Raw genomic sequence first — 17,096 nt, 5'->3', positions numbered from 1 at the left:
GAGCAAGAACACTCTGCAACCAAGCCCTGCAGTCTACACAGGTTACAAGATGTAGCACATGAGGGAGGCTGCTGATGAATAAAGCTGGTAGAGGAGTGTGTCACAAGGAAGAGACTCCAGTACTTACAGGCCTCGAAAAATCAGTGGGACCTGCCATGACAACACTCCCTTCTGCTGGCGAACCACAAACAGGACAGGGTATCGGAGGTTCTCAGAGCTGCTATTTACGTACACCCGCACTGCATCTACCTGTGGGAAAAGAGGATAAGCTGAAGGTAGAGAAGAAGGCAGCTCCAAAACTAGGTGGGAGAAGCCTTTCTCCCTTCCTCAGTCTGACCTAGGTGCTGACAATATGCACAGGGAGATCAGCAGTGTTTATCACCAGACTAATTATTTAGATCTGGAAGTCATTTACAGAAGTGCCTCTCTGCTGATGCTGCAGTCCAGAACCAGAGCCTCATGCCCAGGTCAGAGGTGACAATCAGACAAGATATAGTGGGCAAATGCAGACTACACAAGAGAGTTCAGTAGCTTCTGTTGGGAGCAACCTACATAAATTATCTTCCACAAATTAAGTGAACAGATACAGACACACATAACAAAGACCCAAAGCTACAACTAAGAATTTTCTGAGACTCGTATGTATCCAACTCAATCAACATTACTGGGAAAGTCACAAAGATTACATCAATAGCCAACCATGAAAAAGCAGATTAGCAGCTGGCACTCATGTAAGCAATTCCAATATGACCATAATCCCACCTAATAAAACAGGAATACACTGCTGACTGTCCCTCAAGGGGACAAGAAAGGGTGCTTATGAGAAAGGCTTTTCATACACCAGCAACTGAAATTTCTCCTTACATTAACATTGGCCACCACATGGTTGCAGAGGTAGGACAGCTATGGTATAAAACACCCTCAGTTCACTATTTGAGAAACAAGAAGTTTGTCTACACCATAAGGAAGTGCCACCATTTCCATTTGAAAACAGCATCCCTACAGCTTCCTCTCCAGAACTGTAGACACTGATCAAGAATACAAAATACAAGAGTGCATAACTCATCGTATGATAAGAAGGAGTCCATCTCAATTAGAGGCCTTGAAATAATGAAAGCATATTAAGTAGCTAACATATACACATTTTAAACCTGCCACATCCTGAAAGATTATAATGGATTCTCACTAGATCAGTGAAAGACTTCCCACAGATATTCTGACTTTATACTCTCCAAGAAGAGTAAAGATACAAGTAGGTAGCACCTTCTGAATAGAACATACAGAATTGGCAAGGTAGAAGAAGCAGAGACAGCAGCTTATTCTTACCCTGATGACAACAGTTCCAGAGAAATTACTTACATCTGCAATTCCAAGTCCAAGAAAATTTCCTATTTATTCTTGTTTGGTGACGCTAGGATAACATGTGAGTCGAGTCTAGTAGAACAAAACACCTCCCTGAAAACCATAATCATCATCAATTTTCCTGACATCACCATAATACAGAGGCGACAGCCACCAATTCCTAAAAAATTAGGTCTTCAACAAAAAAAAACCCCAAACAATTTAATTAAACCCCCTTGAAACAGAAGGGCAGACATTAGATTCTCTTCCCATTGCCTTCTGACTTCTAAACTTTGCAGAGCTCATTTGACCTGCTTTCCAGTTTTTCCTTCCAGTCACAAAAACTACACATGAAATTTTGTTTACATGTATATTTCACCATAAGGTGCTAAAACAAGCTTAAGAAAAACATCACCACAAAGCAAAACACCTGAAGGGTATCACCACAGGCAGCACTGGAAGGGAACTCAATGGCTTCCTAAGTCCCTGTAGCTGCCCTGAGGGAGCCAAGCCAGCACACACTGGTGTAACTTGGAAACACGGGGACTGAAAAAACTCCTGCTTGTTTGTTGGTGTTTGCTGTGAGACAAGGAATGAGGATGCAAACGAAGCTACTGGAACTGAACAAAAAAAAACAAATCTAAGAAGCATGAAGACACAATGATCAAGCCACTCTCCTGCAAGGACATGGAACAATTCCCTACCCATGGGGAAAATACACAAGCCAGTATCACTGCAAAAAGGACACATTTCAGCTGCCTGTCCAGCAGCTTTTTGCCCATGAAACAGTTCAAGCAAGCCCACCTCCAGAGGCAAAGTGATTCTCACTTGCCTCAGGTTGGACATGGTTCTGTGAACCCTCCAGGGCTCCATGCAATAGGGAGCTCACATCAAATTCATAGCAAATAGCACTACCGGCTTATGTATCCTCAACTATCCCTTAATACAAGCCAGAGATTGGGAAATTCACTTCTCTATTGATGTCACAAATACAGACCATAACCCAGGACATGAGTTATGCATATATTGCAGATAGTCAGGTCTTCTTAATTGTACATGAGTATGTATACATTAAATGAATACAATTCATTCACAGCCCTCTCAGCCTCTATAGGAGAGGCATTCCAGTGCCTTCATTGGCTTTGTGGCTCTGCACTGTACTCACTGCAGTAAGTCCATACCTTCCTTATACTGGGGAAACCAGAACTGGACACAAGCAGGATCACCTAGAGCCAGCTAACCATGGATAGAGACTCCACAACCTCTCTGGAAGGCCTTTTATGGTGACTGACCATCCACGTAACAAAATACAGATTCCCATCTATCCTAGAGAGGGCAAGGGAAGGGAAACAAAAGCACTGGTGATTAATGCTCTGACAGAGAAAAGCCTGAGAAGTGGGAAAAAGTCCCTTCCCTCTCTGTCATCCAGCAGTCAGAACTCTCACTTGATTTCCCTCTCTCCACAAAACTAAGCTGATTATACCACCTAAAACATTTATTTGGCTTTGCTGCTGATTCCATTATCTTATAATGTAGGAAATAGGAATATCAAAAGAGGGAGGTAAGAGTCTCAAGACTCAATACTCTTTCAAAATCTAAGTACTTACCCATATGAAAACTGGTATATGCCATATTACTACCATAATGATTTCTCTACATCCTTACTGTGCTCAGCATTCTGTATTTGCTCTCTGTAACAGCTGGTTGTAGCTTCTTTGCCCTGCTCTCCTAAAAGTCCATATTCAGGTGCCTTGAGCTCTTTTTGATCTGATAATATCTAGGGCAACATCCAGCTGCATCAAGGCAGGACCACCTGTGGCCTAAGTATGGGCTCACAGATGGGATCCACTACACTTCTTTCCTTCCTCTCACATTTCTCTCTACACTCTATACAGGCAAATCTGCTTCCCAAACCACATTCAAACAAGGTGCCTCAAACAGAGAAGCATCAGAAAGTCACAGAGCAGCTCATTAACAAGATCCCACTGTACTTGAAATTTCATCTCAATATACAAATGATTCACTTGCAATAAATACCTCTGTACCTCCTAGATTTGCACATATCCGGATCAATCAGGAGCATCACACTGCCCAATCCCATCACTATCTTTATAATAAAGTCCAAGAAACAAACAGAGTGATTAAGAAGCAGGACAGATAGCAATTGAGGTTCCAGTCCATCTAGTTATTTACCCTGCTGCCATCATCACAGCAACACAGGGCCTCTTGTGGGCAGATGCTGCACTTCCAGTGGAGGGGCCAGATGCCAATTCCAGGGTGCAGCTCTGCTCTCCCATCCCAGGATCTCAAGGATACAGCAACAGCTCCCAACAGCTTTGGTTGATGGACATCTTTCTTATACAACAGCTATTTCTGCCAAACACTGCAGTAAAACAAGTGGGATTTGCCTGCTGGCCAAACCTGCATAAGAAGTTCCCAATTAACAGTTGAAGGCTTGGAAATAAGCTTGGGCATAAGTCCAGCAAAATGTAGGTGCAATTATGAGGAAGCTTGGGAAAGTGCAGAAAGAATTACCATCTAACTGCAACCAGGGCTTCTCTTCATCTGTCGTCACTCACTCTCCAATTTAGTGCTACAGATTAGAAGGAACCCTAATTGGTGTCTTGGAGAAAGACATTTTCCCTGGCAGGATGAACCATCTAGCAGGAGCATCACAAGGAACAGGGATAAAAATGTAACACCTACAAATGGACATGAATGCTTTTTTAAGCCTTCTTCTATTCGACCTACCTTAAACTTTTAATCCATGCTTTGCTTCTAGATTCTCTTGCCTTAATACAGACAATATAAACATTTTCATGCTACAGATTTAATGAATTCACTATTGAGCCAATGCTAGTAATCCCATCTTTAACTTTGAAAGTTAGCACTTGGCATTTGTCTTCAGCAAAATATTTTTAGAAGAGTGAAAAAAAGCAAGAGGTGAAGAAAAAAAAAAGGTGATTTATTTACTTCAAACATGCTTCCCCCTCCACACCTTTCCAAAGGTTATTTCATTTTAAAAACAAGCAGTTCTCATGCAAGAACCCTTCCCTGCTACAGAACCACTGCTCCTATCACACATACCTCTCCCTTCCAACACAAAACTTTATGTAGAGACAAGAGGAACTCCAGTGAAAAAGCCATGTCTTAATTTAAAATTATAATCATTGCAAAGACTATGAGCCACCTCTGCATCCATCCCCACTCACACAGCACTGATGGGATGAGGAGGAAGTTTTGCCTGGGCAGTAACAGGGTCAACCAGGCTGCTGTCACGCCGGCATTGCCAGCACTGCTGAGGGACTTCACTTTGGAGCAGATCATTGCCAGCCCCATGGAAAACTAATTGCACCTTCCCCTCCCTTGTACACTCAGTAGGAGGCTGGCTATGTTGGTATTATAATATATTGCTAGATTTCATCCTCACCCTCCAAGCTGAAACCCTCATCCTGGGAAACAAACTTGTGTACCAAATGCTCCCTTTGACAAATCAGGCCCTGCACAAACATTTGTCAGCAATAACCACACTGCTGTCTTTTGTGCTGCAGGGTTGAAGCAGGGTCAGGACTGTTTTGGAGACTTCTGATCCTCACATTTCATCCCAGTGCCAAAGCTCTGCTGTCTGCAGGGGCTATTCACCAGCCACAGTCATGATAGTTTTGTTTCTCAGATGACATTGAAGTTTCTCCTGTGTTTCAAGGTGGACAGAGCAATAAGACAGCTGAATAAAGAGAGCGCTCTCGGCTCTGTATAAAAATGTGTTAAACCAGGAAAGACAAATATTTGTGCTTCAGTTCCACCACCACCATGGAGATAGGGGAAGAGAAGAAAAGAAAGGATAAAAAGTACAACTGAATTCCACTCTAGATGGGAACAGGCAGAAGGAGCCAGCCCCAAATTTGCACAGCTGAACAGAACCAACATGGCTGCAAACATTAAGCAAAATACACCAGCCTCTTGTTGACATGAAAGAATCCTTGGACTGATTATTAAATCTGCATTTCCCACAGAGATTATACATCATCTTAAGACTGTGGGGATGTGAATCTAAGGGCAAGGCCAGAGGTTGCAACAACAGTTTGTGCTGTAAGCAAAGGTTTTCAAGGGCTTCAGCACGGATTCCTTTCCAAAAGCCCTTGCTAAGCAAAGCCTTTGAGTCACACCAGGACTCCACCAGGCTCTTCACCACACCCACACGCCAGCCTGTTGGGATTACCAGTCCGTGTTGCGACAGCGCTTGGTCATGGGCCCGCCAAGGCACCAGGCCAAGCCCGTGGGCAGGGAACACATCCGGCAGGCAAACACACAGACAGCTGCTCACAATGAAAGGTCTCAGTGCGGGACACGTGTACAAAAGCCACTGAACTGCTGCTGCTGCCTTTGCACAAGAAAGAGGTGCTTCATTTTTATATAAACCCTGAAATTCAGTGAAGTAGGGCTGAACCAGATGAATTGAGCAATTGAGGCAGTGAATGAATACCCCACCAGCATTGAACTCTGCCAGTCTTCCCACTGACAAGGCAATGGAAGAAGCTGAGACCTGGAAGGAAAACAGTTGAGACAGTGACAGGTTTTAGAGAGCTTCTTTTCTGCCTTCTCATGAGATGTGAACAACACTCCTGGCTGACAACAAAACAAGTGGAGCTCAGACCATCATTCCCTTTCAGCATTTCTCTGTCTCTGCACTCCAATGTCAATAAGTCTTAATTGCTGAAAGCAATCTGTCAAATAACCTCGGCCTACAGTTTCCTCCCAGCATTTCTGCCAGAAGTATTAAATACCTGAAGCAGTATAAATGGAGAGAAAGACTCTGGGTATGTCAAGCACAGCCTTGAAAACATTAACATAATTGCTGCAGGATTAGTATTTTTCATTTAAATGTTTCACTCTGTGCAAATGTGCCGTGTGAATTTACAATCTGCCATGGACTTTCCCATGAGTTCACTTGTTTGCAACAGTATCTGTGAAGCATAAATGGAAGTAAGACAATTATAAAACATGATCATATTTATCTTTTACCATTACTGAAATTTTGTCCTCTAAACAATGTCACCAGCGAGTCTCCTGGACAGCCAGAGGAGAAACTGGGAGTTGTCATGCTGGATGAAGTAGGTACCTGTTTCTGAACACCCTCAGACTTCAGGAAGATGTTAAAAATTAAAAAATAACCAAACTATTTTTAACAGTCAGTTAAGGAACAAACTACTCTGCAGTAATTGCACCTTCCTAAACCACAGCAGCTGGAACTCTGGAGAACCAGGCCAACTCTTGAAACAAAAAAGCTTATAATCTTTTCAAATTGTAACCTTGAAACTCCAAGCTCCTGGCAGTAACTCCAGGGATTGCTGTCAGAATTTAGATACCTGGTTCTTTCTTGGCTCCCAAGCTCTTCACTTCAGTAACATTTCAGATGTGGATTGAATTACACCTTGTAATGCATGGTGTCTTCTTTTTAAACTATTTTCCATTATTTTAACTACACTGAAGTAGCTATTTCTATGCTCAAAAGAAAACATCAGTGTAAAAAAGTAAGGAAGGCTGTTTCTGAAATCCTCTGTGGTTCTCCAAGTATACATAGCACAAAATTATGTTTGCTTATGCAAATGTACTAAACTGTATTTTCAAACTGAGCAGATGGCACACCCTTGCAATATACCTTTTACAGTCTGCACTTCGATTCCTTAAATATCCCCTGAAATAACAGATGAGCTCCATACAGAAAAAGCTTACCTCCCTACCAACAATTTCTTCACAAGTTATTTGAGGACATTTCAGCCTCTACTTACAATGCAAATGTATAATAAATTGCTGCACTGTTCTTGGAAAGAGTTCAAACTGAAGAGAGACATTTTGATGAAGTTCCTCTTATTCAGAATTTGTTTTCTTTTTTAATCTAAACATCTTGGGGCTGGGAGGGAACAACAAAGCCTGATCAGCTTTGATTTTAAACATGACAATGTTTAAAAGAGAAGAGAATTACTAAGCTTTGGAACGACATTCAAATTCAAAAGAGATGCTTTAGTTCAAGGACAAGTTACCGAGCTTGACAGCATTAGCTTACACATTAGAAATAAAAATAAAATTCTTGCCAGCACCACAGTCACCATCTGAAGGTCTGCAGGCTACCCTGCAAGAAACCAGAGTAGCTTCCAGTTTTTTTTCCCTAAAGCCTGTAAACTGATAGCCTCTGTCAAGATATACTCTCTTTTTGCCTCCTAGGTAGGGAAACCCACAAAGTGCAAAATCCTAGAAAGATAAAGACTAATTTGAGGGGATCTCAGTTGCTTCTATCCCCAGCCCAAAGCAAAGCCACACCCCACATAATTTTTTCACCTAAGATATCCCACTTTTGTCAGTTTTCAAGACTACATTTCCTGATGCAAAAAAGCAGCAGCCAAGATTGAGATTTTAGCAGATCCCCATACAATTTCTCTCATAGTTTACTTTTGTTTCCCCTGTAAGCAAAAGCTTTTTGTGTGACCCTAAGCAGGGTGAGGAGTGTTCAAGAGAACCTACTGAGAAGCAGCAAGCACATTCCAAGTTCTGTGTGCACTACACTGCCTACGCTATCACCTCCTAGGGTTGGCTGTTTTCTTTGAGAAATACAAATTACATACACAAGTTACTCCAAAGGGATTCTGTTGAACCTTACTTGGCTTCAGACAGCATATACTATAATTAGGTGTTTTTTTTTTTATTTGACATTGTACAATTCAATGTCACATAAGGCATTTACTATTAGGTTCCAGAAAAGGGATGCTGAGGCTCTTCCAGTGTCCTGTGGTGAAGAGACTAGAGCCATCAAACAAAGAGCAATAGTGTTCAGGCCCCGGAGCTGCTGTAATAACAGCAGCTCTGCTGACATCAGGAGATCTTCTCATGCAAGTATTTGTAATCTTCCCAATTTCTTTGTTTTTTACCCACATCTTTGTGGCTGGAATGGTGAGCTTACACTCAGCATTAACACAAGACAGAACTCCACCTGTTGTCCTCACTACAGCTCAAGCTCAGCCTTCTCCAAACAGTGGACTAAAGTTCTATTGCACGCATGGTGTAGCTGTGGACTGAAAGTTGGGCTGGAGCCAAGACTAACATTATGGAGAACATGTGCAGGATATCAGGGGAATACTTCAAGGTAGTTTAGTTCCAGCCTGGAGGGTCTTACATGTGAAACCCAAAGCCAGCTCAGAAGCAAGAGGTGAAAAAATTGCTCTAAGAATTGTTATAATAGACATGGGTGCTGCTGGAGTGAGACCTACATTAGCATGTCAAACAGCAGAGAACAGCAAACACAGATTTGATCACTGCCACTCATTAAACCAGGCTGCCCTGTGTAGCAGATGAAGGAGTTACCCTGCAGCTAGGACAGGTGGCTTTGGTCTGAGCAAGTGACTCATCACACAGTTCCAGAGGAACATATGGGTGAATTCCCGTTCTGGCATCCTGCCTAAAGGAAAGCAAGAGCAACTACCATCCACGCCTAGGAAATGAGACCCATTCACTAGAGGCGAGAGGAGCACAAATGCATCATTAAGGCATGTAATTGGAAGACTTGCGATCTTCTTGTTACTGTTGCTACCACTCTTCCTTTAGGACAGTCAACTTTTTCCTATCTGCAACTCCAGAAAAAATGAAGGGTAATGATGGTAGCAACCCCACCTGGTAGCACACAGCCTCTCATAGTCTGAAAGACAAGACACTCACTCCAAGGCTACATATCCTCACACTGCACAACTGCTCAGCAGAGAAGCCACAGCTTAATCAGCTGTCAATCACAATTTATGGTAAATTGGGCCATATGGCCAAACTGAGACTGGGGCTCTCTTCCTAGTCCTGGCAAGGGAGGAGGAGGGAAATAGCAGCACCCACTCTTTCTCTTAAAATAGGTGCAGCCCACTGCTCAGCTGTGGAGTTCATCACAACCAACATGTATTGCATGAAGGTCCAAGAACTGTGTCTGGATTGCAGCAGCTTTGCCTACAAATGGAAAGCTGGAAACTTGTTCTCTTCAGAGATACTTACTTTTCTAAATATAGCCCAAGTATTTCCCAAAACATACATTCAGCTGACCTGAGCTCCAACGAGGAAAAACAATTTCTGTTGTCTTCTTCCTCGTGATATTCTCCTGGACAATTTGCTACAGGACATACCAACCTGCACAATATTAGGGTAATTTGTGTTTACAGCAAATTATCCATTAGCAACTGCCAGATTTTACAATGGTGGAAACTCATTCACTTTGAATTCCACCAGTACTCACATACACACACTAGGCTTTTTGAAAACCCTGGTATTGCTACAAACATAGAACTAAGCAGGTTATCTTATGTGTCACATAAAGCCTTCTCCAGTCAGTAGTAAATCCAGCAGAAAAATTCTACAGCACGTTTTCAGTCTTCTGAGCAGGAATGCATCACACGTGCAGCTCCAGCAAATCAGCAAAGGTCTCCTTCCACTCTCCCTCTCAAGTAGGGACATGTTGAAGATGTGGAATGAGTATGCTTTTTTTTTTACACCCATCCTGGATGTCTCAAACATAAATTATCCTAAAATAAAATAAACCTGTTTGCCCAACTAATTGTTCACCAGGCTTCTAACAGTGCACATCTGCTGTTGCTCTTAGAGATGAGGGCATAGCAACAAGTGACACACTTGGTTTTATTACTATTTTTATTTTTTTACACTCAGAGTTAAAAATTAAACAAACAGCTGTACAGATGGGGAAACTTCAAAGAGCAATTAGAAGGGAAAAAAGGGAATTCAAAAAGCAGTAAGACTACCCCACTACAAATCAAGAGTTTCCACCATGAGGAAGGAGCTTTTCATGTGTCTTTGTTCACAGGCCAATTCTCTAAGAGAGTTGCACCTCTTTGGAGTAGAGGTGAGTTTGCTTCTCCTCAACACAGCTTTACTTTCACAGTTCCACCTCAGCAATTAAGGCCTAAATCCTAGTACATAAAAGACTCTCAGCTCTCTTGACTCAAGACAAGTGTTTCAGTACAGCATACAGAAAGGATTTTTCCACTCCACAGACAGAGACCTGGCAATGTATTTATACACAGAACTTTCAGTCAGGTGATTTAAGTATCATTATTTTCATTTTACCCACAAGTTGTACAGAAAGGAAGCCAAATATGTCAAAGCAGCTCTACTGCAGAGCCCCAAGTTGTGGTTTCTCCACCTTGTACATATCTTGCAAATACTCCCATGGGACTCACTTTTCCCCTCCTGCCTTGCATGCATTCCCATATCCCAAAGACTAGGGATGATGATGTGGATGAAGAACATCCTCTGACATCAAGCAAGCATGATACTTTTCAGAAAGCAGCAAGTCTCTAAGGCACCAAACAAGAGAAAAGGTCTTGTTCCCTCCTTTCTCTCATCCATCATTCAAGCACTGCTCTATTCAGCTGCACTTTCTGATGTGCCTGTACAGCCATAGCACATCACTAACAAGAAAATTTACAGAGGGTGGATGGATCTCAAGACAGCCCTCACATTTTGTCCTTGTCCCCAAGTTTTCCCTTGCTTTGTAGGCGTGGCCTCATGACAGGGAGCAGCAGAGAGGGAAACAGCAGAATTTACAGCATCATGAAAACAAATTCCTGTTTTCAGAGCCAGATCACTCCAGACTTGACTTTGTTTCAGAGAGGAAAGTAATCAAACTCATCCACTGCAGCCCTTCCATATGAGGAATGCTCTTTTTATTCAATTAACTTTTCTGTAACTAAGGTTAATCACCCATGTGGTATCTGCCTTGAGTTATCAGAGGTTTCTGGCTAAACTCCACCAGCACAGAGACAGGAAGAGACCAAAAAGACCAGGAAGAGCAGAAAGCTCACAAGTGGCAGGCAGCTGGCAAACACTGGCTGCTCTTCCCTCACTAGGAGTTCAAGGCTTAAGACTGTAGCAAAAGGCAATAAACTAATACACTGAGTTTTTGCAAGACTTGTATTCATTCACAAGACCCAACACCAAGAAGATAGCATGTCCCTAAACATCTTCCCAGCTTCTGCATAAGAAAACCCTGCCCACAAGAACTTGGTGATTAAAGCCAAGATTTTCACTACCAAGATTCTAAATCTTGAGCAATTCTCAACAAAAGGGAGACACAGGAACATCAAGACAGCTCAAACTGACTATGCCAGCACGAGGAGATCCAGTCATGTTTGCCTCTCAGGGCTGCAACTGGGAAAACACAGCCACAGCCAATCACCCCAGTCAAGGTCAGCCACCTTCCACTGGTTCATCTCAGAAATGGCAACTGCAGAGCACATGAGGAATCACAAAACTGGAAGATCATCTTCAGAGATCATCTAGTGCAAACACCCTGCCATGGGCAGGGAGATAATTTCACTAGATCAGGTTGCTCAAAGCCCCATCCAACCTGAATATGAACACTCCCAATGACGTGTATCCACAACTTCTCTGGACAACCTGTTCCACTGCCTCACCATAAAAAAAAACACCACCTCTTCCTTATGTCCTACACTTTCTCAGTTGAAAATTGTTGCCCCATGTTCTGTCATTACACTGTGGAAAGCTTTTCTTGCTCATTTAACAAGCTTTTTTTTATACTGCAAGACCATGATAAAGTCTCTCTAGAGCCATTTCTACCTAGAACCTGTTCTAGGCATCCCTCATCAGAATTTTTCCCCTGAAAGTCCATCTTTTGAAAGAGTACTTGTCTTCCAAACATATTTCCTAGCAGGAGCTGGTTGTATGACCCTCTAAGCATATTCATGTCAGTGCTTGGTGAATTCTGCGTTGAAAAAAATGTTAAATCTCAAACCTGATTTTTTCCCCTCTTAGACATGCTCTTGGCGCTATCTGTGCAGAGTTTTCATGTTTCAGTATACAGGACCATGGAGATGAGCCCATTAAAGCTCCTGCTTAAGTAAGGCAATAGTCTGTACTGAGCAGTCTGTACTTCATAGCCACGGGAACAGCTTAGCATCCAGAGGTAGCCTAGAAGTTGCATTTAGATACCTGCAAACACCACTGAGCAGCCACGTGCTTCTTCCCTGCCTCCTCCCACTATGCTTTCACTGTAGCTCTCCAGGAGAGAAAGCTTTATCTCCAGAAGGTGTCCAGCAAAAAACACATAGCTTCAAAGAGCACATTAAATTGAAGGAACTATTAATTGTAACTGAAGTTAGTATTTGTGCTGTCTCTGCTAACAAGCCACAGACAACTGCCAATAGGCCCTCATCACCCAGTACTTTCAACACCTGAAGAAACCTAACTTACACCTTGACCAGCTTCCAAAGGAGGCTCAAACCCAAAGTGTGCTTTTGGCCTCCTGAGATCATTGGTGACACCCAACAGTTAGGTAAGGCTGGGCTCAGTTGCATCATAGCCCAGCCAGCCAACTGCTGGCCCATAAATACCAGGTGCATTTTATTACATAGTATACAGTGTGGGAAAATGCCATGGTTTCCATTTTCTATTGCTCTGTGCAACTGAGGACAGGAGGAAAGATCCATGCACACAGTTCACGATCTTTTGGTACATCAGATCATCTTACTCAGCAATTAACGCCCAATCCAAACAACGAGGGCAGTTTCCAAGGTACTACTTAGCTACTCGAGATAAACAGGACACAAAAAGTGGGGAGGGGGAACCCGCAATAACTAGGTATGCATAAATGACAGGTTTCTTTCCACCATCAAACAGCCATGGATGGCCCTGGCCGCACTGCCCTGCAGCCTCCTCACACACATCTGCACAGCCCTGCCTCACCTCCCTGGCTACCAGGGGAGAGCACCCTGATCCTATAGGAAATGCATAGTGGGGAAAATGGCATTTAAGACGGCTTATTAAGTGCGCATACACACACACTTTTTTTTTTTTTTCTTTTCCTCTTTTTTTGGGTTTGTTTTTTTTTTTTTTTTCAGTTTGGCTTTTTTGTGGGTTTTGTGTTGTTTTTTAAAAATTCTTTTTAATCTAGTACTATTATCCTTACAACTCCATTCCAGACTTTAAACGCATTCTGCTGCTAGAACCGCTGGATATCGAACCCCCCTTTGGGGGTGGGGGGGCACCAAACCACCCGCACACCCCGCAGCTGCTGGGGCACCGGCACCGCCCCAGCCCACAGCACCGGGGAGCCCTGCCCCCGCCGGGGAAGGTGGGAAGGAGCCCGCAGGTGCACTGCGGCTCCCAACCACCGCGGCGGCGGGAGGATGCGGGCAGGACCGAAGGAGAGCCCGGCCAGCTCCGGCACAGCGGCGGAGCCGGCACCTCCCCGGCACATATTCCCCCGCAGCCAAGAGGGTGAGGGGGACACGGTGCTCGCCCCGCGGCGTGGAACCTGGCGCTCTGGGGGTCGCTCCTACCTGCCCGGGCTCGCTGCGGTAGGCGAAGGCGTAGACCCGCTCCGCGCTGATGTTCACAGCGCCCCGGTAGACGTGGCCGAAGGCGCCGGGAGCGGGGTTGTCCCCGGGGCCGCCCCCCGCTGCCGCCGCTGCCGCCCAGAGCAGGGCGCAGAGCAGAGCCCCGGGGGCCGGGGCTGCCCTCCCAGCCATGCGCTCCTTCCTGCCGACCCCGCGGGGCGCCCGGACTGCGCGTCCCCGGCAGGGCGGGCGGCGAGGTGCTCTATCTGCGATTTAAATAAATAGCTCGGCGACACGGACGAGAGGTGCCGAGGGTAGCGCTGCACATCTCCTCCCCTCACCCGGCGCACGCCGAGCAACTTTCCCTGGGGAAGGACCCTCCGCCGGCCGGCGGGGCGGAGAGGGGAGGAGAAGGGAGGCCGGCCGGCGGGCTGGCCAGCCCAAGGGAGGAGGGTCTGCTTTCTGTGACCGGCCCCAAATTCTGAGCCCGGCTTAGCAGCTGATTGACAGGGAACTTTTCCCCTTAGGGAGCGGTGCTGTGAGCGCAGGGACACGCCGACATCGTCAGGCACGTGGGGATCAGCATCTGCAGGGCTTCAACGCTCCTTTGCCACCCAGTCAGGGGCGTCCCTGCTCCATATTCTTATGCCGGCTTGCTGGAGCTGCAGCTACAATCCTGTATGGGGCGCTCCCTAACCTTTATTTTTGGCTTCTCATAACTTTGGGGTATATGGTTTAGTTGGTCCTTTAGTTCAGCCTAAAGGTGCAAAAGGCAGCATCACATGTCATTTCATTAATATGAAAATAGCTTGGTGCATCTCTTCTTTGGGTCATCCATGGAACTGGCTACAAACCATACTGTGATGCACTTAACCTTTTCAGCAAGATGAGAGACACTGTTGGGCTGTGAAAAAGCAAGGGATCTCTCACGGCTTAACCGTCCTATGGTCTTCTGTTGAAAACACACCTAGGAAATATGTCAGATCCCATGGTATAGGGATGCACTTTTAAGTCAGATAAAGCAGAATTTTACTTACAAAGCAATGAGAAGGGTTTTTCAAGCTGAAGATAAACTTTCAGAAGTCACAGTTTTATAAAGTCAGCCTGCAGTCTCCAACTGCAGTGACTCTGGCCTCAGAAGCTTTCCACAAGTAGTGGGTTTTGTTTTCACGGCCAAGAGATTTCCTGGGGGGGGTCACTTGTTGTCTTTGGAGGAAAAGCTGCAAAGCTCAGCAAAATGAGCCAGCATGCCTTGTGCTGCCATTTTGATCTCCGGGCCGTTGTGTAATTTCTGCCAAGAAAGAAAACTAAACAATCGTCAGTCAGTTCTGTTCATCTTGAAGCAGGGTTCAAGTCACCCTGCCTTTTTCCAGAGTCTCAAGAAGTCTCATTAAGGGTAAAATAGACCACTTGTGATCTGCTGGAAGATGGAGAGTCCAACACAATAATTTTGCCTTTCAGCTTGATATATCATGCTCTGCAGACCAGGAGACTTTATGACTCTATCTTGCCTCTTAACAAGGTATGGCGCGACCTGTCCTTGGGGACTTCAAACAGTGGCGGCACTGGGAGGCTTGTGGCTTCCCCTCCCTACCCTGCAGAGTCCAAGGCTTCTGAACCCTACAGCTTCTTTCTCACCGACTGCTCTTTGCAGATGCACAGGTCCCTCTGCCAGGGCCAGCAGCCCTCTAGCGTGTGCTGGAGGGAGGGCATGAGGAAACTCATATGCTGCCACAGAGGAGACTTCGGACAACAGGAGGGCCATGCCTGGTTCCTCAGAGCAATGGGACTGATGGCACAAAGATGGTGTTCTGCAAACCAGGGTACCTGTGGCAGATGCAAGTAATTTTTGCATCATTTGGTATCATGCATATTTCAGATTGGGATGTCAGTGCATTGCCCCTCTCTAGTTGTGTTTGTTTTGTGGCAAAAAAAGTGGCTCTTCATATAGTCTACATTTTCCAATGCAGAGTTATGTTATTCTTAAAGTGCTTTCCCTGATTAAATGTACATTATGGTATCTTACCAAAGACTATGCATTTTCCCTCATTTTTACTTTGAGAATTCAAGTTTTCTAAGTCTCATACATTGTTCTCATGTTAATTTCATTTCACTATTTTGAGGCTCTTCCTGTGATTTAGTAATGGCAAACCTTTGTTGAAATCTTTGCCTCCAAGGTGTGGTACTGCCTGACTTGGTGTTATTTGCATAAGTTTGAAGTCAATGGTCAACTTCACCATTCAAATTGCTAATGAAAGTAAACAATCCTAGCAGACAGATCAGATCTCTTAGTTTGATATACTTTCCTATTGAAAAATAGGAAATTTTAGGAAAAATAGGGAAATATCCATTGCTCCAGTTTGGCAATTGCTTTTAACTCACACACTCCTCTCATATAAATGCCACCTGAGACCAATTTGCCTTTATGAGAGTTGTGTGCAAGACAATGTCAAAAGCTTTACATGAAACATGTTTCACCTATTCCTTTCAGCACTTACGAAGTCAGTTATCTCCAAATAAATAAATTTGGTTAGTTTGACATGATTTGTTCTGGACAAATGCAGAGTGCCTGCTGCTTATCACTTTACTGTTATTTAGTTGCTTGTGCACTGATTGCTGAACAGCTTGTTTCATTACTTTTCCAGATAACAAATGGAGGTTGGCTGGCTTATAACACTCCACTCAGACCCTGTGACAAAGATGAGTAGCGCATTTTTCCTTTTTCATTACACCCAGATCTTATTCTTGAAGGGTAGCATGTACTTTGGAAGAAAGAACCAATCCCTCTAAGAGACAGTATTCTCATCAGATTTACACTATGGGTCTGAGTCAGTGGAAGTGATCTTGTATATGCCACAATACTCTGGCATCAGGAGCCAAAAGGGCCAGATGCTCCCTAAGGGATAGGGATCTGCGTGCCACAACACAGAGAGGGGAGAGAGGGGCAGAGCAGCGACCTCACCGGTCAGGGCCTCATCTCACAGGATGTGAGCAAGACAAGCAGAGAGGGTCTGGATATGGACTCAATAGAGTCCAGATTGATGGACAAGTTAATAGCAATAGGTTAGGTCTGAGGCCAACATAAGTTAGTGACTCAGGTCTGGTGATGGTAGTCAGGGACACACACAGTCTCATCAGCAGCAGACAAGCCCCCAACAGTGAGGCAGGTCTGAGATCTGGGCAAGAAGCCAGTCAGCAGGTCTGGGCCAAAGGGATACAGACAGGGCTGCCACATGGCTGTAGCTCCAGCTCAAGCAGAGCCAAGGACCAGAGCCTCACCTGAAATGCAGCTGGCTTGTGAGGGTTGAAGAGAGCCTTTGCTGAAGCTTCCCCATAGCCCTGATTCTAAAGTCACTGCAGAGAAGAGGGGCAGTCCTCAGCTGTGCTGTTTCTAGGCTGCCCTTGAGCTCAGGGTGC

The 17,096-nt window shown here is 44.6% G+C and overlaps 1 protein-coding gene and 1 long non-coding RNA gene across 3 annotated transcripts in view; both read right to left on the bottom strand.

Moving 5' to 3' along the window:
- Positions 1-14,088, bottom strand: part of SIDT1 (SID1 transmembrane family member 1) — a 39,741-nt gene extending 25,653 nt beyond the window's left edge. For both annotated transcript variants that reach the window (XM_079306252.1, XM_079306253.1), the window contains exons 1-2: positions 13,683-14,088; positions 128-249 (exon numbers count right to left, since the gene is read on the bottom strand). In XM_079306252.1, the coding sequence (XP_079162378.1) occupies positions 128-249; positions 13,683-13,871 (311 nt within the window). In that variant the 5' untranslated portion in view covers positions 13,872-14,088. The remainder of the gene's footprint in view (positions 1-127; positions 250-13,682) is intronic.
- On the bottom strand, positions 11,282-13,053 carry LOC306802457. Its single transcript, XR_013774372.1, has 2 exons — positions 12,334-13,053; positions 11,282-11,608 (listed from the first exon to the last, which is right to left on the bottom strand). It is a non-coding gene; the product is annotated as an uncharacterized lncRNA (long non-coding RNA).
- Positions 14,089-17,096: the final 3,008 nt, after the last annotated feature.

Source organism: Erithacus rubecula (assembly GCF_903797595.1).
Source record: "Erithacus rubecula genome assembly, chromosome: 1".
In the NCBI taxonomy this organism is placed as follows: domain Eukaryota; kingdom Metazoa; phylum Chordata; class Aves; order Passeriformes; family Muscicapidae; genus Erithacus; species Erithacus rubecula.
The sequence above is the reverse complement of the archived record's forward strand: the minus strand, read 5'-3'. Positions and strand labels throughout refer to the sequence as shown.